Here is a 23,666-nt window from a genome sequence, read left to right as displayed (position 1 = left end):
GTAAATTAACATGAAAACAACTATATAGAAACAAAATATAGAGGGGAAAATTGGGGATAATCTCAAAGGGAAAGGATCAGAATTAAGGACTGGAAATGACTTCTTGCAGAAAGTGTAACTTCAGCTAAGACCTGAAAGCAGACAGAAATTACAAATGAGGAGAAAAAAGTTCCAAGCATGAAGGATAGCCAATAAAAATGCTCAGAGTTGTGAAAAAGAATATTATATATGAGCAATAGCAATGAGGCCAGTCAGTAAGTCACAATCATTAAACATTTATTATCTTCTATATGCCAGATAAGTACTAGGGATACAAAGGAAAGGGAAAAAAAAAATCCCATTCTAATCAGTGAAAGAGCATAACTATGTACAAACAAGCTGATAAAGGATAAATTGAAATTAGCCAACAGAGAGAAGGCATTAGAATAAGACAGATCAGGAAAGACTGCTTGTAGAAGATAGGATTTAAGCCGAGTCTTGAAGAGATGAAGAGTTAAGATCAGGATAACCAGGGAAAAGGCCCAGAATCAGTGTAGAGAGTATCTATTATGAGAAAGAACAAGGAGACAGTGTCACTGGATCACATGTAATAAGTGGATCACAATGTGAGGGATAGAAAATCCTATCCAAAAATGACTACTCAGAGACCTCTCAAAGTAAAAAGCAGAAAAGGTATTTATTTAATAAATTCTCATGAGAATGAGCAATTCCACCATGAGCAGGGAAAGAAAGAAAGCTCACGGTAGAAGGGCTAAAGACCTAGGAGAAGATATACAGTTTTTATAGGTTTTAATTACAAAGGATTACATCATGGGTTTAGGGAACATTAAGCGATAGATGCCCTCCTCCCCCTCCCCCCCGCCATTAATTGGATGTTATTATTCGTGACAAAAACAGCAGATTCTCTGGTTCAGGGAGGAACCATACATCAAGCAACTAGTTGTCTAAACATTGATAACTTGAACAGAGATAAATGTCATCATCTTGGGTAAAATACATATATCTAAAATCTAAGTGAATATTGACTAATACTCAACATACTTCTGCAGGTCACAGAGACCTAGAGAAGATAGAATACAGAAAAGGAATTTAACATTCTTTTAAGTACTTCACCATGATGAGAATTAGGTAAAGGGTAACCCCTTTTGGTTCGGCACAAGGATACATAGTTAAATTCAGTAGAGTGATGGTGCAGAGTCCCCTGTAAAGAAATTTACAGGCCCGAAAACCTAGATTGATTAAAAAAAAAAGTTTACTGTAGGGATTTGGAAGTAAGGGTAAAGGTAGAAAGACGCTAAGGTCAGAACTGGTCGCCAGGCGGACAGGAACCCTTACATGGCCAGAATACCATGTTTGGGGCGCCTGCCAAGAATGGGCTCTAGGGTTCCCCCTTTTATAATGGGGTTGTGGGGGTTGGGGAAACCTCAGATCCGGTGGGGGACTGGGAAAGCCCAAGTTAGCTCAGATCCCGTAGGGGCTGGGAATCAGAAAGGAATCTTAAAGGGACCTCAACCCACATCATTTCCCCCCTCAAACAGTTAAAACTTTAAAAAAAAAAAAAAAAAAAAAAAAAAAAAAAAAAAAAGATTTGGGGCAGTGTCCCTCATTTGAGGCAAGGTTGAAGATTTTCTCCAAGGATCTTCAGAGGAGTGGGGTCCCCTCTTCTTGTTCCCCCCTCAAACAGTCACCTCCAGATGCATGTGGGAAAAGGGGCGATGGTTTCCTCTTAACTGCTTCGAGCTGACAAAGGTTGTAGAGATTTGGGGTTTCATGCCAGGAGGTAGGGAGTGAGGTGTGGGGGATGGGAGCAGAGCATCTAGGGGGTGTCCTGGTCAGTTGTCCCCAGTCAGTTGTTCAGTCAATGTTCTCCAGGCTGAAGGGCAGCTGAGAATCCAAAGTTTGAAGCCTAGAGAAAACAGATCTCAGGAACAGATTAAAAATGGGGTGCCATCCAGGGTGGAGATGGTGACATTCAGGGGAATGGGGCCTTTAGCAATAGTAGATTTAATAAGCCACTGCTCTTTTGGGAGGGAGGGTCTAGGGATGGGTGTATCCCCGATTGTCAGGGCTACAGATCAAGATAAGAATGCAGTTTAAGCTCTTGGAAATATTTTACTGTGGTGCTTTTCTTTAAAATAATAGAGTTGGTTCCTCAATAAGCAAAAGATCCTGAATCTATTCCTTCTTAGTTCCCTCACTCTTATTGGGGAGGGGTGGAAAGAGTCAGAGGGGGTGCCAAGCATCAGCATTGCCTACCCAGCTTACTGGACCCTGTGGTGTTTCGCCGTGGTGATGAGAAGGCAAAAAATGCAAGAACATACAGAATGAAATAGCTTTAATCCAGTTTCATTCCAATCAATTGTCCCACTAACTTTCAGAGGGCAGAGCTTTAAAATTCCTAAAAAGCTTTAACTATAAGCCCAAGAAATCATAACCTTATATTGATAGCAGTAAGGAATTTGTCCCAATAAGTTCATAACTTAAACAATTATCATATCTAAGTAGATGTTTCATAAGTGAACATTATTCATACAAATCAGTTTGCTTTTAAAATACCCAATACATCGAAAAATATCCCAAATTGCATATTTTCCTTAACAGAAACATTTTCAAAAGGACAAAGTAAAAAAAACCATTATTTTAGAGGCTCTGACCTAATACAATACAATCAATTTAAACTTATACAGAATGTCCAATTCCATATAAAAGAATTCAAGAAGTTCTTAAAAATAGCAATTAAACTTTAAGAAATAATCCTACCAAGATATGGATCACATTTAAAGTAGCAGAAACCCAGGCTAAGTTTGAATTTTATTGCTCTTTCCCAACCTCTTTTTCTTTGAAAGGAGCTAGCTTTGGTGGGTGTTTCTTGCTGGCAGCAGGGCAGAAGGAAGCTCCTTTTTAGGTGGGTGGAGATAGATTAGATAATCTGTTCAGTGTTCAAGTTGTGAGGTGGAGTTTTTCAAGGCAAGTGAGTGTAACCCCAGTCTCCCCTCAATTCTATAGCTTTTCATTCTCTTTTGGGCATCCCCGAGATAAAGATATGACAAAAACTTTAACTTTTGTCAGTTCTGCAGGAGTATTTTACAATTGACGTCTCAAAGTAAATACCCAGCTGAGCGTTTTGAGCTCCAAACAGTGTCAATCAAGTCCCAACAAATTGAGCTGTTCACCTTGCTGATAGAAAAGGTGGGGGTTTTGGAAAAGGAAAAACAAAACCTCATGAACAGTAAATCAGAAAGACTGAAATAGAAGCAAGAGCAGTCAGAATATTGAGGTGACATAATCAGGGGGAAGAGGCATCTTGATAAGACATTCTGATATCTTGGGATGGGAGAGGCATTCTGATATTCTAAACCTAAATTTTTCTATGCTTATCAGGTATTCTGATAAGGAAGCTGGGGAGGTTTGACAGAATTGAGAAGCAGGGAAATTAAGGCAGGGCTGAGTCAGGACAATTAGGGAAACTAAGTTAGGAAAATAAACCAGACTAAAACTATAAAAAAATACAAAGATTTATGGCAAGAACCAGTTTCTCCCTGATACCCCCAGAATTATTAGCATCAAACAGCATTCCTCATTCAGGGAGACACACAAGCCTCCCTGTTCGAATCTCTGCAGTTGGGAGGCATCTCAGCCAAAGATGGACAGTCTTTAGGTCTATGGTCATTTGTGCATTAAACTCAGCCTCTGTTGAGTAGCAGTGCTCAAGGCAGTACTTCTGCCCTAAGAGGGACACCCCTTGACTGTCAGGGGCTCCAAGAGAGAGGAAAAGTGGAGCTTAGAGTAACTCCACCTGTCCCCTTCTCTCTGGAACAGAAACTGCTAGTAGGAGACAGATTTCTGAGCAAATTATGCAGTTAGCCCAAGACAAGCCAGCCCAAACTATTAGAGTCCTGATATCGAAATGCTGAAATAGTAATTAAGGAACTGGGGTAACAGAAGTGAAGAAACAGATCAGAGAGGCTGCCAGTCCTTGGACAGGTGTCTGATTTCTGGATGTTTCTAAAGAATAATCCCAAAGACTGAATAAGGGATTTCAAAGTTAAAAAACATAACCCAGCAAATCATAGTCCAGTAAATTTTAAGCAAAGAGTAAAATAGTTTCCAATTCAGTCTGAACTTAATGAAATAGGAAGTAGGGCAGAAATGCCTAAGAAAAATACATCAGTTCTTCCCAATTTCCTGACCAGCTTTAATCAGTTCCCTTCCTTTCCTCTTTACAGAAATTATCAGATTATACATAACAGACTAGTAAATTTCCTAAAATTCCTCAAACATACAGCAATAGTTAGTTTCCTAAAGTTTCTCTAATATAGCAATAGTTAAACAGTTGTAACAAGTCCTCCAGTTTTAACAAGTCTTAAAAATAGATAAAGGCGGGTCTACCTTGGAATCTTTTGCCAAGCCTCTGCGGAAGGTGGGTGTGGAGGAATTTCACGTGGCCCTTCCCCACTCCATTTCCAAGAGGCAGGGGGGAGGGAAAGGCAGCTAGCCTTCACCCCAGGTTAACTAGGTTGCTTAGCAGAAAACAGTGGGTCAGTTGAAAGATAAAAGATTCTGCCTCACCCAACCTTTAGTGGGTTGAGTGTGGGAGCGTTGGAGCATTTCAGACGCTAATTGGAGATACATGACTCCTGAAAAGAAAATTGGGGGGTTGGGTGAAGAGAGAGAGATTGGAATTCCTACCCAGAGTTTAGGTGTAAGCTATTTTCTCAAGCCCAGAGTTTGTCTCTGCATTAAGAGACAGTTTAAAGGAGAATCTATTCATATTCTATAGTCCCTGGGCTCCTTGGACTGAAATGCCAGAGAAGGTGAGATAAGATAGAGATCAGTTTAGGGAAACTGAGGCAGTAAAAGAGAACTGTGGCAGAACAGAGAAAGATTCTAGAGACAAATTGAAAGTAGTTAAGGAGTTTTCAAATACGCTCTATCTTCCCAAATCATTTACTGCTACAGTTCAGGGAATAAGATGGAGACAGAAGTCATATTTACTCTCTTAACAATTAATTTAATTTGCCTTGATCTGTAATTTTATTCCCCAGCCATCATTCCAAAGGTCTTTCTTGAAGCTCCAGGCTGGCAGGGGTAGGCTTAGAAAAGAAACCTTTAATTGTTGGCAGGAGACATAGAATGTCAATCTAGAAAAATAGAAGGAGTGTGCTAGGAGCAAAAGACTCACTTGTAAGGTTAGGTAAGAAAGTGAAATGCAGAGAGGTGTTACTTCTCCATGAGCAAGTAAGTATGCCCTGAGGCTAAGGAAAAAAGTGAGCATTTTAAAATCCTCTATCTTTGTGGACAGCCTGGAAAGCAAGGAAAAGTGTAATTTTAAGGCCACTACAGTGAAAAGCTGTGACAGGAGACACTGCTCTAATGCAGGATGACCAAATCAGGGAAACCGAGTCCCGCTTTAAAATGTATGGAGAAGCTTTATAATGTATGAGACGAGCTTGCTTTCTGAGAGAGCTGAAAGCCTTGGCTCTTATTTTAAAAGTTTTAAATCCCCAATTTCCCACTGTACAGTTAAATGGCAGGTTGCCAAGCCACATGGGAGAGGTTTGAGAAAAGAGAGAGGAAAGGGGGAAAAAAGAGATGTTATCTTACCCAGTGCTTCCCGAATGGTGAGAGCTCACAGTAGAACTTCAGGAGCAGCAGCCGGGTAGAGACATCTCTCCAAGCTTACCCCCAATCCAGTGACCTTTCTCCTCGTGGCTGCAGCCTGACCACTACAGCAGATTGGGAGAGGGGCTCAAACACAGATTTCTCCCCCAGAACAGATCAAAGAGACTGTTGACCTGGGACCCCCAAGAGGGATGGGGTCCTCAGAACGGCCACGTGGTGGGGGGGAGGGGTGAAGAAGAAATACTTTCTCCCATGTGTCTGGGAGTTCAGAGCCGGCTTTCTGGCAAGAGAAAAGTGATTAGAAATGCCTTGCAAAAGGTCTTATGTCTTCTGGAGAGAGTTTCTTCAAAGCAAGTATCTGCTAAGAAAGGGTTTTTTAAGAGGCAGAGATGTGTCTAGATTGTGGACAGGTAAAAGCTTTTATTTTCCAAATTCTTGCAGTTTCTCTTGTATCTCTAGAGACAGAGAGAGAAAGAGAAAAGGAGGCCTTTTGTCAATCCACAGCAATTCGTAAGGAATTGTGTCCTAGTGAGCTAGAGCTCTAACAACGACCCAAGCCTAAAGTGGCTTGGATGTCTACTGCAAGACAGGGAAAGAAAAAGTCTTTTACCTTATCCAGAGTTCCGGATTCCCTGGTAGGAACACAATATTCTTCCTGGAAGCTGCGTGAACAGCTGAGAACCCAAATTGGTTCTGAGAGCCCTAAAAAGGTTAAGGTTAGTTTTCGGGGTTCCAGTTTTTGGGGTTTCCCATGCGGGCCACATGATGAGAATTTGGTAAGGGATAACCTCTTTTGATTCGGCGCAAGGATACATAGTTAAATGCAGTCAAGTGACCCGCAGAATCACCTATAAAGGAATTTACAGGCCCTAAAACCTAAATTGATAAAAAAAGGTTTATTGTAGGGGTTTGGAAGTAAGAGTAAAAGTAGAAAGACGCCAGGGCAGACAGGAACCCTTACATGGCCAGAAGGATACCATGTTTGGGGCTTCTGCCAAGAATGGGCTCCAAGGTTCCCCCTTTTATAATAGGGTTGTGGGGGCTGGGAAAGTGCAAGTTATCTCAGATCTGGTAGGGGTTGGGAATCAGAAAGGAATCTTAAAGGGACCTCAACCCACATCAACCATATCTTATTCCACAGAACAATAAAGGGGAATCTAAGAGGAAGGGGGACAAGAAAACTGGAAATGTAAGAAGAACCAGGATATAAAGAGTTTTGAAAGATAAGGGATTTTATATTGATCCTGAAAGTGAAAGCCAAGAGAGCCAGTGAAGAGCCAAGTATGGGAAGTAATCTTTAAGAAGATTACTTTGAGGGCTGAATGGAGAATGAACTGGAGTGGGGAGAGACTTGTGAAATGGAGACTAGGACCAGGCTACTGCAATAGTCCAGGTATGAGGTGAGGAGGGCCAGCCAGTGATAATGTCAGAAGAAAGAAAGAGGAGTGCATTCAGGAACTAATCTGAAGGTAAAATAAACAGGCCTTAGACATGGAGAAAGTGAGGCACAGATGATAAAACTAAATTGCAAGCTTGAGTGATGGGGAATAGTGGTGCCCTAGATAGCACTATGTAAGTTTAGAAAGGGAAAGAATAGGGTAGGGCAGTTTACTTGAGCTTACTTTTGAATATGTTAAGTTCAAGATGTCTACAGAACATCAAGTTCAAGATGTCCAACAAGTAATTGGAGGCACAAGACTGTAAGTCAGCAGAGATAGGGTCATGTGAGTTGATAAGATCACCAAAAGAAAAAGTTTGTTTGTTTTCCCCTGAGGCAAATGGGGTTAAGTGACTTGACTAGCATCACAGAATCAGGAAGTGTTAAGTGTCTAAGGCCAAATTTGAACTCAGGTCCTCCTTACTTCAGGGCTGGTGTCAGATGAAAAAGTTTATATAGAGAGAAAAGGGCCAAGAGTAGATTTTTATGGGACACCCATGTTTAGCAAAGATACAGCAAAGGAGGCTGAAAAGAGCAAGCATATGGGAGGGTAGGAGAGAAGAGAGCAGCGTCACGAAAAGCTTTAGTTTTCAAAAAGTGGGTGATTTCAGAGAGAGGACACAACATAACATTCTCTTTTTGTTATTTGCTTGCATTTAGTTTTTTTCATCATTTTCTTTTATGTTTTGATTTGATTTTTCTTATACAGCAAGATAAATGTGTAAATACTTATGCATATATTGGATTTAACATAATTCTACCATGTTTAATATATATTGGACTATTTGCCATCTAAGGGAAGGGACAGGAGAAGGGGGGGGGGGGGGACTGGAACATAAGGCTTTATAAGCAATTGCAGAATTATCCATGCATATGTTTTGAAAAATAAAAAGCTTTACTAAAAAATTTTTTAAAAGTAGGTGATCAACAATGTCAAAGGCTACAGAAAGGTCAAGGTAAATTTGGAAAAAGCATAAGGTCAGAAGCCTGATTGCAGAAAGTTTTGAGGAAAGCAAGTGAAGGCATCTATTACAGTAGGCTGCCTCTGTTGCCGCCATCTTTAATAGCTCAAAGCATATGAGCCCTTTGATTTCAGAGGCGAGATGAATGAGGCGGGAGACTCATAGAGTGTGAAAAGAACTCCAGTTTATTATGCGATACAGCCTTGTTGATATACATTTTTGTAAGCATGATCAGCGCATGGACAGTAGGCAATACCCAATCACCATTCAGAGTAGCAGCTCTGGGGCTTTGCTATGCATGGTATCTGCCAATGGAAGAGAGCCTTCCAGCAATTCAGCAGCTCGTGCACAAGCATCCCTGTTTATAGTCACTGGTTGTGACCCTTGGCTTACACTCATTCCCATGAACACAAATCACTGCTCCTTGTTCAACAAGGATGTTTCTGCAATGCGGCAGAAAACTTATTGTGCACTAAAGCTCAAGGTGGCTTTGGTACTCCCTCTTGGTAGATTCCCATAACTTAGCACTTCTCAACTTTAGTTCCAAAAGCAAAGAGCTATGGGACAAAAACTAACAGGGAAGGAGAGGCTAAGAGAGAAGTTTTTGAGAACAAGGCAGTCAAGAGCATATTTGTAGGCAGCAGAGAAGAAGCCAGTTGAGAGGGAGAGACTGAAGATAAGTGAGAATGTAGGCAGTCTGCTGGAGAAGAAAGTATGCAATAACATCACTTGTGAAAATGGAGGGATTTGTCTTCATAAGAAGAGTGATTCTTCAGTTAAAATGGGGCAAAGAAAGAGGAAATGAGAGATTATATCTAGGTGATGCAAGAAGAGGAAGAGTGGTGAAGGAAAGCTCATGGTGAAAGCTATCATATTTATAATGAAGCAGGGCCTTAGGCCAGGGTCACAGAGTACATGAAAAGGAGTAAAAGTATAAAAAGACCAGAATAATAGGAAGGAGCCACATTATGGTGATCTTTGAATACCAAACAGAACATTTCATCTTATAAAACAGGGAGCCACTGGTATTGATTGAATAGTGAATCCATTAAAGCTATACTTAAGGAATATCACTTTGACAGCTGAGTCCAACAACTGACTGAAGTGTGAATGAAGGTTTGTGAGAGAGAGACCAGTCAGCAATTGCAAAAATCTAGTGTGAGGATGGAGCCTGCACCAAAATAAAGGTAGTATGGTTGCTAAGAGAAAAACTGAAGCATTTTAAATTTGCTATGGCTTAACACAGGACAAATGTATTTTACTGCTTAATTTGGCCAAAAGCAGTATGAAAAGTTTGTTCCTTCTCTTTTCCCACTTATTCATCTTCACCCAAAAAATGAGCCCTTAACGAGGGTTCATATAGTCACAGGTCAAGTGAAATCTCAACTTGATTTGAAAATCTGTCTTACAAGTGGCAAACACACACACACATTTATATCTATCAGTTAATAAATTTCCAAGGATTTCAACACACTGAAACCTCTTGCTTGAGGTAGAAATATATTAAACTCAAAAATGGAAATCAGGAGTAGAATAAAAAAACAGACATTAAGATGGAAAATAACACTCTTAATAGGAACAATCACAAAGTAAACTTTATCTTGAAGAGAAGATTAAACAAGAAGAAAAGACACTAAAAACTGAAGAAGAATGGTAGAACAAACTGTAGTATGTAAACAACTGGGGTCAAGAAATGTTATGAGGAATAACAAGAGGCAATTTTAGAGAATCCCCTTCGAAGCAGAAACTGAGGCTGTAAAAAGAGCAGAATAAGGGTTAACCAATAATTCATACAATTGTAAAGAAAAACAACTCTAACAAATTTAAGAACTCTTATCAAAGCAATAATCAATCACATCTCCAGAGGACTTATGAAAAGACATATTAGCCCAGCTCCTGCGTGTCAAGGCATGGATTCAAAGAATGTAAAAAATACATATTTTTGGAAATGGTAATTACATGGATTTGTTTTATATGTCTATATTTATCTGTTACAAGAGTATTTTGTCTTCTTCAATTTTTAACTGGGGAGGGAAATAATAGTAGTGGGGAGGGGTAAGAGGTGAAAAGAAAAAAATGGATAAATGAATTATTTTTTAAAGTACACAGAAGAGTACAAATAGAATTTCAGAAGGAAGCATCTGCAAACAAGACAATTTTGAAATGAATGAATTGAATTTGTTTTATATTTTTTCTTGTCTGGCATTCAAAGCCCTGCATCATCTAGTTTCATCATAAATTTCCTGTTTTCTCAGGAAATAAATTATTTAAATAGTCCCACTGTAGAAAAAGAAATAGAAAAAGCTATTAATCAACTCCCTAAGAAAAATCTCCAGGGTCAGATGGATTTACATGTGAATTCTACCAAACACTTAAAGAACAATTAACTCCAATACTATATAAATGATTTGGAAAAAATAGGGAAATAAGGATTCCTACAAGAGTCCTTTCATGACATAGACATGGTACTGATACCTAAGCCAGGTAGGACAAAAACAGAGAAATTATAGACCAATTTCCCTAATGAATATTGATATTGATTTCCTAAAGAATCTTAAATAAAATACTAGCAAAATGACTACAGAAAGTTATCCCCAAAATAACATACCATGACCAAGTAGGATTTATGCTAGGAATGCAGAGTTGGTTCAATATTAGGAAAACTATTAATTTAATCAACTATGTCAATAACCAAACTAATAAAAATCATATGATTATCTCAATAGAAGCAGAAAAAGCATTTGATAAAATGCAACATCCATTCCTTTTCTTTTCTTTTCTTTTTTTGAGGCTGGGATTAAGTGACTTGCCCAGGGTCACACAGCTAGGAAGTGTTAAGTGTCTGAGACCAGATTTGAACTTGGGTCCTCCTGCATTCAGGGCTGGTGCTTTATTGCACCACCTACCTATCCCTCCAACATCCATTCCTATTAAAAACACTAGAGAACATAGGAATAAATTGACTTTTCCCTAAAATAGTAGCATCTATTTAAAACCATCAGCAAGCATCATATGTAATGGAGACAAACTAAAACCATTCCCAACAAGATCAGGAATGAAACAAGGTTGCCCACTATCACCATTACTATTCAATATTGTATTAGAAATGTTAGTTTTGCCAATAAGAGAAGAAAAAGAGATTAAAGAAATTAGAATAGGTAATGAAGAAACCAAATTATCACTCTTTTCAGATGACATGGTATATGTAGAGAACCCTAGAGATACAATAACTTTAGCAAAGTTGCAGAATACAAAATAAATCCACATAAATCCTCAGCATTTTTATACATCACTAACAAGTACAAAAGCAAGAGATACAAAGAGAATTTCTATTTAAAATAACTGTCCATAATATAAAATATTTGGGAATCTATCTGCCAAAGGAAAGTCAGGAACTATATGAGCAAAACTACAAAACACTTTCCACACAAATAGTCAGATCTAAATAATTGGAAAAATATCAAGTGCTCTTTGATAGGTTGAGCAAATATAATAAAGACAACAATACTACCTAAATTAATCTATTTAGTGTTATACCAATCAAACTCCCAAGAAACTATTTTACAGACTTAGAAAAAATAACAACAAAATTCATCTGGAAGAATAAAAGGTTAAGAACTTCCTTTTTTTTTTTTTAATGCTTTTTATTTTTTAAAATATATGCGTGGACAGTTCTTTAACATTAGCCCTTGAAAAATCTTGTGTTCCAATTCCCCCCTTCTCCTACACCCTCCCCTAGATGGCAAGTAGTTCAATATGTTAAAAATAGTAGAAATATGTTAAATCCAATATATCTCTATATATTTACACAATTATCATGTCGCAAAAGAAAAAAAAGTAACAAAATAAAATGCAGGCAAACAACAACAAAAAATGAAAATGCTATGTTGTGAACCACACTCAGTTCCCACAGTTCTTTCTCTGGGTGCAAATGACTCTCTTCATCACAAGACCATTGAAACAAGTTTGAATTATCTCATTGTTGAAAAGATCCAAGTTCATCACAATCAATCATCATATAATCTTGTTGTTGCCATGTAAAATGATCTCCTGGTTCTGCTCATTTCACTTAGCACCAATTCATGTAGTTCTCTCCAGGCCTCTCTGAAAAAGAATATTCCATAATAGTCATATACCACAATTTACCCAACCATTCTCCAACTGATGGGCATCCACTCAGTTTCCAGTTTCTTACCACTACAAAGAGGGCTGCCACAAACATTTTTGCACATGTGGGTCCCTTTCCCTCCTTTAAGATCTCTTTGGGATACAAGCCCAGTAGAAACATGCTGGGTCAAAGGGAATGCAGTTTGATAAATTTTGAACATAGTTCCATATCGCTCTCCAGAATGGTTGGATTCAGGATAGAGACATAAAGAATGGTCTTATAAACAAATAAGAAAAACATAGAATAGTTTACCTTTCAGATCTGTGGAGGAAGAAGGAATTTGTCACCAAAGAAGAGCTGGAGATCATTACTGAACACCAAATAGATAATTTTGATTATATTAAATTAAAAACTAATGCAGACAAGATTAGAAGGGAAGCAATAAATTGGGAAAACATTTTTTACATTCAAAGGTTCTGATAGGGACCTCATTTCTAAAAAATATAGAGAAGTGACTCAAATTTATAAGAATTCAAGCCATTCTCTAACTGATAAATAAAAAAATTGAAACTATTTCTAGTCATATGAAAAGATGCTCTAAATCACTACTGAACAGAGAAATGCAAATTAAGACAATTCTGAGATACTACACACCTCTCAGATTGCCTAAGATGACAATAAGATATAATGACAAATGTTGGAGGGAATGTGGGAAAACTGGGACACTAATTCATTGTTGGTGGAACTGTCAATGAATGCAACCATTCTGGAGAACAATTTGGAACTATGCTCAAAAAGTTATCAAACTGTGCATACCCTTTAATCCAGTAGTGTTTCTACTAGATCTATATCCCAAAGAAATCTTAAAGGAGGGAAAAGGACGCACATGTTTAAAAATGTTTATGACAGCTTTTTTTGTAGTGGCAAGAAATTGAAACTGAGTGGATGCTCATCAACTGGAGAATGGCTGAATAAATTGTGGTATATGAATGTTATGGAATATTATTGTTCTGTAAGAAACGACCAACAGAATGATTTCAGAGAGGCCTGGGGTGCTGGAACTCTGTCTTCCCAGAAATCAGCAGGGAGTCAGGATAATAAAAAGTCTTTATTCTTGGTCTTTGCAGTTGAGGTCAGGGGATTAGATCTAGCAATCTCCACACCTCCTTCCTCTCTCTCCACTGCCAGGAGAATGAATCAATTTCCTCCTCCTACTCCACTCACTCATGTCACTTCCCCTTCTTTGTCCATACCCACCAATAGAGCCAGCACAGAATAGTTGGGGAGGGTCATCCTTCAAACATATTAATAGAGAATTGTCCAATTGGCAATTAGTCTCACATGCTCCATTATCCAAGTGCATTTGCTCAGTTCTAGCCCTTTACACTGGGGAGACTTACATGAACTGATACTAAGTGAAATGATCAAAACAAGATCATTTTATATGGCAACAACAAAATTATACAATCAATTCTGATGGATGTGGCTCTCTTCAATGATGAGATGATTCAGACCAGTTTCAACTGTTTAGTGATGAAGACGGCCATCTACACCCAGAGAGAGGACTGTAGGAACTGAGTATGGTTCATAACACAGCATTTTCACTCTTTTTTTTGTTGCTTATTTTGCAGATTTTCTTCTGGTTTATTTGATTTTTCTTGTGTGACACGATAAATGTATAAATATGTATGCATATATAAGATTTAGCATATATTTCTACTATATTTAACATATATTTAGCTACTTACCATCTAGGGGAGGGCATAGGGGAAAGGAGGAAAAAACTGGAACACGAGGTTTTGCAAGGGCTAATGTTGAAGAATTGTCCATGCATAACTACTGTCTATCTACCCAGGTTACTTATACCTTTGGAATCTAATACTTATTGTACAACAAGAAAATGGTATTTACACACATATATTGTATCTAGGTTTTATTGTAACACATGTAAAATGTATGGGATTGCCTGTCATCGGAGGGAGGGGAGGGAGGGGGGATAATTTGGAAAAATGAATACAAGGGATAATGTTATAAAAAAAATTACTCATGCATATATACTGTCAAAAAAATTATAAATAAATAAAATTAAAAAAAAAAAAAGAATTGTCCATGCATATGTTTTGAAAAATAAAGCTTTAATAAAGGAAAAAAAAGTTTTCGATCTTCTACAAATTTTCTCTGGCTATCCTTCAGGCCTGGAATATTCTCCCTACAAATTTCCACTTCTTGGCTTCCTTTAAGTCTCAATGACAACTTCAGCTTCTACAGGAAACCTTTCTTAAAGCAAGTCCCTTCCCTCTGCTAATCATTCTCTATTTATCCTCTAAGTATCTTGTTTGTACAGACCTGTTGGCTTGTGGCCTTCCTCAGTAGATGGTAAGCTCCTTGAGGGCAAGGCCTTTCTTTAGACTTTTTCTGTATACACCCCAGCACTAAGCACAGTTCCTGGCACAGGATTTTCTGGTTAACTGATAAACAATTATCAGAAAAGATTTAAGAATTAAGAATAAATGTTTCATAAGCAAAGCGACATTATATTGGATTTCAATTAACATATAAATAAAACTGGAATTTCAAAAATGTTTTCACATACAACAGTGGATCGATGATCTCTCTGATGTATATTTTCCCTGAATTCCTAAACAATACACATATACTTATACACATATTTTCTTCAAATATAATTGACCATGTTCTCAAAGAAATCCTTCAGAAATCCTAAATATCATTTTAGATAAATTTTTGCAAGTATATTTTATATACATACACACAGTTATATGAAGCTATCAAAACAAAACTTACCAAAGAATTCTTGATCACTTCACTCTTATAAAATTCTAGAAAAGAAAAGAAAGAATAATTAGCAGTGAAGAAGAATAAAAGCTTTACTCTACTCCCTAAATTATAATCATTTTTCTAGTAAATATTCCAATTAGTAAAATGCTTTTGACAGTTTTTGGAGAGGGCAATTTGCATGCTCTCACTATTCCTATATACCCCTTTAGAATTTTATAACAGTATTCCAAAAGGAATTAATCACCTGATCAACAGTCCCAGCATTATTTTTTAAAACTTTTAGTAAAGGTTTAGTTTGATTAAAAAAAAATAACCGAAATACATTGCTTTATGGTTTATTACATACTTTCCATACATCATCTTTATCTTCTCAAATCAACAAGTGATACAAATATTATTATTATAACTTTACAGATGAAGAATTTGAAGCTCAAAAAGCAAGTTGTCCACAATCACAAAAGTATTGTCAGTCAGAAGTAAAACTCAGTTTTTGTAACTCACAAGGCTTGTAATATTATAGAAATAGGGACAGGATCTATAAAAAATCCTGTATAGGATCCTGAATAGGAATTCCTAGGTGAGAAAACTCCCTTCACTAATACAGGCCAGTAATTCCTATCCAACTTATAGACAATGAACTGGCTATATAAAAATGTCACATTCAAGGAAGCATATAGTAATTCAAGTAGGGGAAAACTAGATAAAATATTATGGTAAATATTTAACAAAATAAATTAAAATGCAACATGTTAATTTGTGATTTCCTAAGTCAATATGCAGCCAATAGGAATCCTTCCTATTTGACTTTTAACACCACTGGCCTAGAGCACTGAGAAGTTTAAGTAACCTATGTCTTATTGACCTTGAGATCACCTCTCTATTCACTATACCATGCTGCCTCTCATATAAACATATATGAAAATCAGCTCTTCTTTGTATTTCTTTCATAAATTCTATTCTTACAAAGCCAGATATGTAACACAGAGAACTATAAAAGAATATAAAAGCATAGCATAGCTATACAGCATACAAAAAACGACTATGCTTTGGATTCTAATTCTACATATACTTATTCTATGACCTTGAACAAATCATTTAGGTCTCACTTAGATCTCAGATAAAGTTAAGTATATCTGATCTCAGTAACTGGTATAAAATTTAAAGCATCTACCTAAGTAGGTGCTAAATTAAGTGTGCTATTTTCCCATATATTATCAACAATTACCAACCAGGGATATTCAACAAGAAGTAACAGAAAAAGAAATCCTACTCAATAATATTTAGGCGTCTATCTAACAAGACACAAGCAGAAATAATATATATAAAACTAAAAAACACTCTTTACACAAATGGAGACAGACCCAAATAGCCAAAGAAATATTCACTATTCATGGGTAGGAAATGTCAATGTAAGAAAAATGCCCCAAATGGCTAAATTATTTAATATGCAATAAATATAAAATATTTATTACAAAAAGGTAAGAGACCTTAAAAAGAAAAGGGAGGGAGGGAGGAAGAGAAGAAAGGAGGAAGGGAAGAAAGGAAGGAGGAAGGGAGGAGGGATGGAGGGATGGAGGGAAGAAGTGAAGAAGGGAGGGAGAGAGGGAGGAAGGGAGGAGGGAGGAGGGATGGAGAGAAAAAAAGGGAGGGAGAGATGGAGGGAGGAACAAAGGGAAGAGAGATGGAGGGAGAGAGGAAGGGAGGGAAGGAGAAAGAGGAAGAACGAGAGAGGGAGGGAGAAAGGAGGAAAAGAGGGAAGGAGGGGAGGAGGGAGGGGGGAGGGAGAGAAGGAGGAAGGAAGGAAGGGGGGAGGAGGGAGAGAAGGAAGAAAGGAGAGAGGGAACAAGGGGGGAAGAAGAGAAGGAGGAAGGGAGAGGAAAGGAAAGGAAAAGAGAGGGAAGGAAAGGAAAGAGGAAAACCAAGCTATACTACAAAAACTAATTTTTAAAACAATTTGGTGCTGATTTAAAAATTAAGAGAAGTCAATCAGTGTAATAGATTAGATAAGAGACAAAAACCAACACAATAACGTAGTATTTGATAAATATCAAGGACCCCCCCAAAAAAAAAATTGAGTAAAGGATCAGTATTCCAAAAAAATTGCTGGTAAAACTGGAAAATCAGTCTGGCAAAAATAAGGTAGACTAACATCTCACAGCATATATACCAAGTTAAATGACATATGGATACAAAAATGACATAAACAAACCAGAAGAATAAAGGGGGAAAAAAAAATCTTTCCAATCTGTGAATAGGAGAAGAATTCATAATCAGAGATAGTTTTACATGAAATAAAAAGGAACAATTATGATTGTGTTAAATTTTTAAATTTTTGTACACATGCAAAAAAAAAAAAAAAAAACCTATGTAATTAATTAGAAGCACTGGAGGAATCTACCAGGAGGCTCTTAGCCAAAATACAGTAGCACTGGCTACTCTGTCCTGGCTCAGTAGCCAGGGATCAGCAGCTGTGAGACCTCCAACAAACTACAGAAGACAAATAATGTGCCCCTGGAACTCAGCATAATGCAGGACTAGGCTACCCTCACCCAGCATAAGTCAATAACATCAGCTCCAGGGCATCATGAAGCCACTATAGCCTATAGAGGAATATTAGGACAATTTCCCTTTTGCCCTAAGATAAGAGGTAAAAGAAGAATGCGAAGATTGCCTATTATCACCATTACTATTCAATATTGCATTAGAAATGTTAGTTTTGGCAATAAAAAAAGGAAAAAATTAAAGGAATAGAGTAGATAATGAGGAAACCAAATTATCAGACTTTCAGATGACATGATGATATTCTTAGAGATCCTAGAGAATCAACTAAAAATTTTCTAGAAATAATTCACAACTTTAGCAAAGTCGCAGGATAGAAAATAAAGCTACATAAATCACCAACAAAATTCAGCAGCAAGAGATAACAAAGAGAAATTTCATTTAAAATAACCATATATAATATAAAATATGTGAGAGTCTAATTGACAAGATAAAGCTAGGAACTATATATGAACACAATTATAAAACATTTTCCACACAAAGTAAATACAGATATATAATCAATTGGAAGAATTCCAGTGCTCATGGGTAGACTCTGCTAATATAATAAAAATGACAAATCTAACTAAATTAATCTACTTATTCCGTGCCATGTCAATCAAACTCCCACTATTTGATCAGAGAAATGCAAATTAAGACAATTCTGAGGTACCACTACCCACCTCTCAGATTGGCTAAGAAAATCATCTTAGCCAATCTGAGAAGTGGGTAGTGACAAGTGTTGATAAGGATGTTGGAAAACTGGAACACTAATACATTGTTGGTGGAATTACAAACTATTCCAACCATTCTAGAGATCAATATGGAACTATGCTCAAAGGGCTGTCAAACTGTGCATATCCATTGATCTAGCAGTGTCTCTGCTGGACCTGTTATCTCAAAGAGATCTTAAAGGAGAGAAAGAGAGACCCACATGTACAAAAATGTTTGTAGCAGCCCTTTTTTGTAGTAGCAAGAAAACTGGACACTGAATGGATGCCCATCAGTCGGAGAATGGCTGAATGAGTCATGAATTATGAGTTATGAGTTAGAATATTATTATTTTATAAGAAACAATCAGCAGGATAATTTCAAAAAGGCCTGGAGAGTTACATGAACTGATGCTAAGTTAAGTGAGTAGAACCAAGAGAATATTGCACATAGCAGCAATAAGATTATATAATGATCAATTCTGATGAATGTAACTTTTCAACAGAGAGATGATTCAGGCCAGTTCTGGAAGGAGCCATATGCAGCCAGAGAGAGGACTGTGGGGACTGAGTGTGAATCACAACATAGTATTTTGTTATTGTTGTCTACTTGTTTTTTGTTTTCTTTCTAATTTTTTTTTTCCTTTTGGATCTGATTTTTCTTATGCATCAAGATAATTGGGGAAATAAGGACAGAAGAACTGCACATATTTAACATATATTGTATTACTTGCTGCCTGGGGGAGGGATGGACAAAAGGGAGGGAGAAAAAAAAATTGGAACACAAGGTTTTGCAAGGATGAATGTTGAAAAATATACGACACACACACACACATACACACACACATTTTGAAAATAAAAAGCATTTTAAAAAGTATTAATTGGAAGCAATACAGTTAGCTAGATTTAAAAAAATTTTTCTAGTAAGTTTTTTTGACAAAGATCATTTATATCCAACATACATGATGGAATTATTCAAATTTATAAGATATTCATTCCAAAACTGATAACTGATCAAAAGATAAGAATAGAAAGTTCACCACAAAAGAAATTCAAGCTATCAATCACTATATAAAAATATTTCAAATCAATAATAAAGAAATAGAAGTGCAAACAACACTTAGGTTTCACCTACCCATTAAGTTGGCAAAGACAACAAAAAGTAGAAAATGTGATTTTTGAAAAAGGTGCAGGAAAGCAGATATACTACAGTAATATTGATGGAAGTTATTGCATAGAACAATAACTTCTAGCTCTTTTGGAAAACAAAGTGGATTTTATATCCAAATAGTCACTAAATTGTGTATAACCTCTAATGCAATGATCTATTACTAGGTCAATACCAAAAGGATCAAAGAAATAGGAAAAGGACTCATTCACAAAAATGTTTATAGCAGCTGTCTTGGTACAGCAATGAATTGTTATTAAAAGAGTGTCCATAGATCAAGGAATGGTTGGAAAAATTATAACAAATGAATGTTAATGACATATTTTACCATTAGAAATAACAAATGAGATGTTTTCAGAGAATCCTTGGGATATATTTATGAGCTAAATTGAACTCAGAAAACCTTTCATACTACAACACTGTAAAGCAGCAGTTCTCCTTAAACCATGCTTTGAGAACAACTATTATAAATCAAAGAGCCATTAGTAGTTCAATGGAAGCCAGACCTGGAGTCAGGAAAACTCATCTTCCTGCCTAAGGCACTGGCTGTGTGACTATGGGCAAAGTCAATTAACCCTGTTTGCTTCAGTTTCCTCATCTGTAAAAGGAAGTGGAGAAAGAAATGACAAACTACTCCACTATCTTAACCAAGAAAATCCTAAATGAAGCCATAAAGAATTGGATACAATTGAACAACAACAATTGTAAAGAAAAGCAACTCTAAAATATTTATGAATTCTGATTAATGCAATGACTAACTACAATTCCAGAGAACTTAAATATGCTACTCATCTCCTAATACAAAGGTGATGAATTCAAGATGCAGAATTAGATATATATTTTTGGACAAGGCCAATCCAATGTTGGAATTTATGTTTCTTAGCTATTATTTTTGTTTCAAAGATAATATTTTTATTTCTTGTACAATGCAGAATGGGAAATAAAATGTTGAAGGGTGGAAGAAAACAGATAGTAACAGAATTATTTTATTTATTTTATATAATATAAATATATTGTATTATATTTTTATTATATTATAATAAATAGTATTAATACTATTAATATTATTTAACTGAAATTAAAAATATTATATTTTATTATTTTTATATAATATATGGAAGGAAAAGGGAAAATAATAGAGAGGATAAGGGGAGAGCAGAAAAAAAGTCCAGAAGGAAACAAATAGGATAGTTATAAAAGTTACATACTGAATTTATTCTTTTATTTTTGAAGGAAGTTATGCATGTTAGAGATCAAAAGTTTCATATATAATCTTTCTTTTCTACATTATATTTGAAAATATTCTGTTTCTGGTGTTCATTAAATTAAAGTCTTAATATAAATGTTGTTGTAAAGACATCAAAAATTTATATCAAGGATACATGTTGACAATACTGATGAACTCTTCCTGAAGTTTTCCTTCTTGCCATTGAGACAATGCTTTCCCCAAGAATATGGTGTTTGAGTGGAGTGAAGAATTCATAAGGTCTTAAGAAAGAAAAATCTACATTCCCCCTTCTCTCTATAATTTATGTTCGTGGAGATGCTAGGGGATTTTCCATTATACATGGAAAAAAAAAAAAACAAAAACCTCTGTACTCTAGCCTGATCACTTGGCAAGAAATACTGGGCAACTATATTCCCAAATTTCCACATGATTTCTATTTTCAGTGGCCCTAGAAATACAGTATAATATTATCCCCATTTAAATTCTATATGTTCCTGTCTTTATAAGGCCCTTGAAATACCTGAACACTGTTTTACTTGAGTGCTCGTTCACTACCTGGACTGCTTCACCTCAGGAGCCTTGTCCTCACCATGGAATGAGTCTGCTTACCTAGACCGTGCTGCTGAGTCCCTATTATCACAAATTCTTTTTTCTTTTAAATTCAATTTTATTTTCAGTTCCAAATTTTCCTCCTCCATCTAGCTCTACCCATCGTGAAAGCAAGAAATGCAATATTCATTATAAACATAAAATCATACAAAACATCTCTATGTTAGCCACATTGCCAGGGTAGGGATAGAAAGAACAAGAAAAATAAAGTGGGGGGGAAAATGTGCTTCAATCTACACTCAGATTTTATCAGTTTTTGCTCTGGAGTTAGGTATTTTTCTTCATGTGTCCTTTGGAATTGTCATGAATCACTGTATTGATCACAGAACTAAGTCTTTCTCAATTGATCATTGTTACCATATTGTTGATACAGTATACAATGTTCTCCTGGCTCTACTCCCTTTACTTTATACCAGTTCATGTGTATCTTCCCACATTTTTCAAAAATCACCCTTTTCAATTTTTACATCATAATAGAATTCCACTATGATCATATAAGACAACTCATTTTGCCATTCCTCAATTGATAGACATCTCCTCAGTTTCCAATTTCTTGCTACAACAAAGAGTTGATAAAAATATTTCCGACCATATAGATCTCTTTCCATATTTATATAAAAGATAATTTATATAAGAGATTTCCAATCTCTTTGGGATTCAGAACTAGTAGTGATATTGCTGCTCAAAGGGTCTGCTATAAATAAATATATTTATATATATTAGATAAATATATAAAGGTACAATTTTATAGCCCCATGGTCATAGTTCTAAATTGTTCTCCAGAATGGTTGGATTAATTCACATTTTCACCAACAGAACATTACTGTTCCTATTTTGCACATCCCCTCCAGCATTTGTCACTTTCCTTTTCTGTCATTTTAGCCAATCTAAGGGTTATGAAATGATTCCATGGTTATTTTAAGGTGCATTTATCTTAATTCTCTAATTTCTCAAATGATTCAGAGAATTTTTCAAGTGACTACTGATTGCTTTTATTTCTTCTTCTGAAAGCAATCTGTTCATACCCTTAAATTGGGGAATGACTATTTTTACAAATTTGGCTCAATTCCCTATATACTTAAGAAATGAGACTTATCAGAGAAACTTGCCATAAAAAAAAAAAAATGTTTTCCCAGTTTCCTGCTTTCCTACTAATTTTGGCTGTAGTAACTATGTTGGGCAAAAACTTTTTGACTTAATGTAATCAAAGTTATCCATTTTACCTCCTTTGATCCTCTCTATCTCTTAATTCATTTTCTCATCTGTAGACCTAGCAAGTATTTTTTTTCAGTTTTCCTCTAACTTGTTTATAATATCATTCATTCTGCATAAATCATGTATCCATTTTGATTTTATCTTGATACATGGTGTGAGTTGTTCATCTTTCAAATGCCAGTGAAAACATGTTGAAATCAAGCAAAGTAATACATGATTTTTAAAAAAGAGTAATAATGAAAAAACAATGTCAGAAGGGTTAAGATTCAGAATGAATTAAAGCTGATGGAAAAGCGAAAAAAAATTACAAATATGTTGGAGAAAAGAAGAGGACAAAAGAAAGGCTAGGCCCATTGCTCATGGCGGGCAGATTGAAAACAATGCTGTCCTATTCTGATTTTGTCTTGTTTTCCCATCTAAATAGAATAGCCTATGTATGGAAAAGAGTAGAATGAAAATGGTGAATTAATGGATTTATTTCCAAGATAATTATGGAGATAATAAGAGAGACCAAGATGTCTCAGCTTTAAAGTTATTTGGTCCAGACAAACTATATCCTTTCAAACTAAAATAACTGGCAGACATGATCACTGAAGTGCTGTTAGTGATATCTGGAGAATAGGAGAAATACTGCAGGACTATAAAAGGTTTGTTTTCTTGTTTTATGGTTTTTTCCCCAAAGAAAAGCAAATGGCATTTACCAACTGTCAGGCAGAACTAGAAGTGGCACTTATAATTTCCAACCATAAAATCAGCCACAAACATCTATTAAACACCTATTATGCCAAGCATTCTGCTAAGTGCTGAGGATACTGAATAGCAAAAACAATTTCTATTCTCAAGGAATTCAACATTTAATAAGGAAGCCAATATGAGAAGAAGACACAAATATATACATGATAAAATGGGGTATTAGCAATAAGGAGGGAGGGAAAATAGAATTTTAATTAAGTCCTAAAGGAAGCCAGGAAAACCAGGAGACAGAATCAGTAGGTGAAATGTCTTTGTGAGGAACAGCAAAGAGGTAGTAGACTGAATTACAAAGCATTTAAGGGAAGGTTAAGGTATTAGAGCATTGGAAAGGTACAAAGGTGTCAGGTTATAAGGGACTTTATATAGTTAAAAAGATTTTGGTTTTGGTAAAACTGGAACAATGAAGAAATGGAGCTTATTAAGAGTAATATGATCAAATCTATCCATGAAACAATAAGAAATATTTTTAAAAACAATCAAAAGACCAAAAAAGTGTGTGTGTGTGTGTGTGTGTGTGTG

At 36.1% G+C, this 23,666-nt stretch overlaps 1 protein-coding gene across 4 annotated transcripts in view; it reads right to left on the bottom strand.

Annotated features, from left to right (window-relative positions):
* UVRAG (UV radiation resistance associated) overlaps positions 1 to 23,666 on the bottom strand; it is a 424,520-nt gene that overhangs the window by 360,876 nt on the left and 39,978 nt on the right. For all 4 annotated transcript variants that reach the window (XM_074304111.1, XM_074304114.1, XM_074304113.1 and 1 more), the window contains one exon: positions 14,933 to 14,967. In XM_074304111.1, the coding sequence (XP_074160212.1) occupies positions 14,933 to 14,967 (35 nt within the window). The remainder of the gene's footprint in view (positions 1 to 14,932; positions 14,968 to 23,666) is intronic.

Source organism: Sminthopsis crassicaudata, chromosome 3, assembly GCF_048593235.1.
Source record: "Sminthopsis crassicaudata isolate SCR6 chromosome 3, ASM4859323v1, whole genome shotgun sequence".
Taxonomy (NCBI): Eukaryota; Metazoa; Chordata; class Mammalia; order Dasyuromorphia; family Dasyuridae; genus Sminthopsis; species Sminthopsis crassicaudata.
This window is presented reverse-complemented; position numbering and strand designations above follow the sequence as displayed.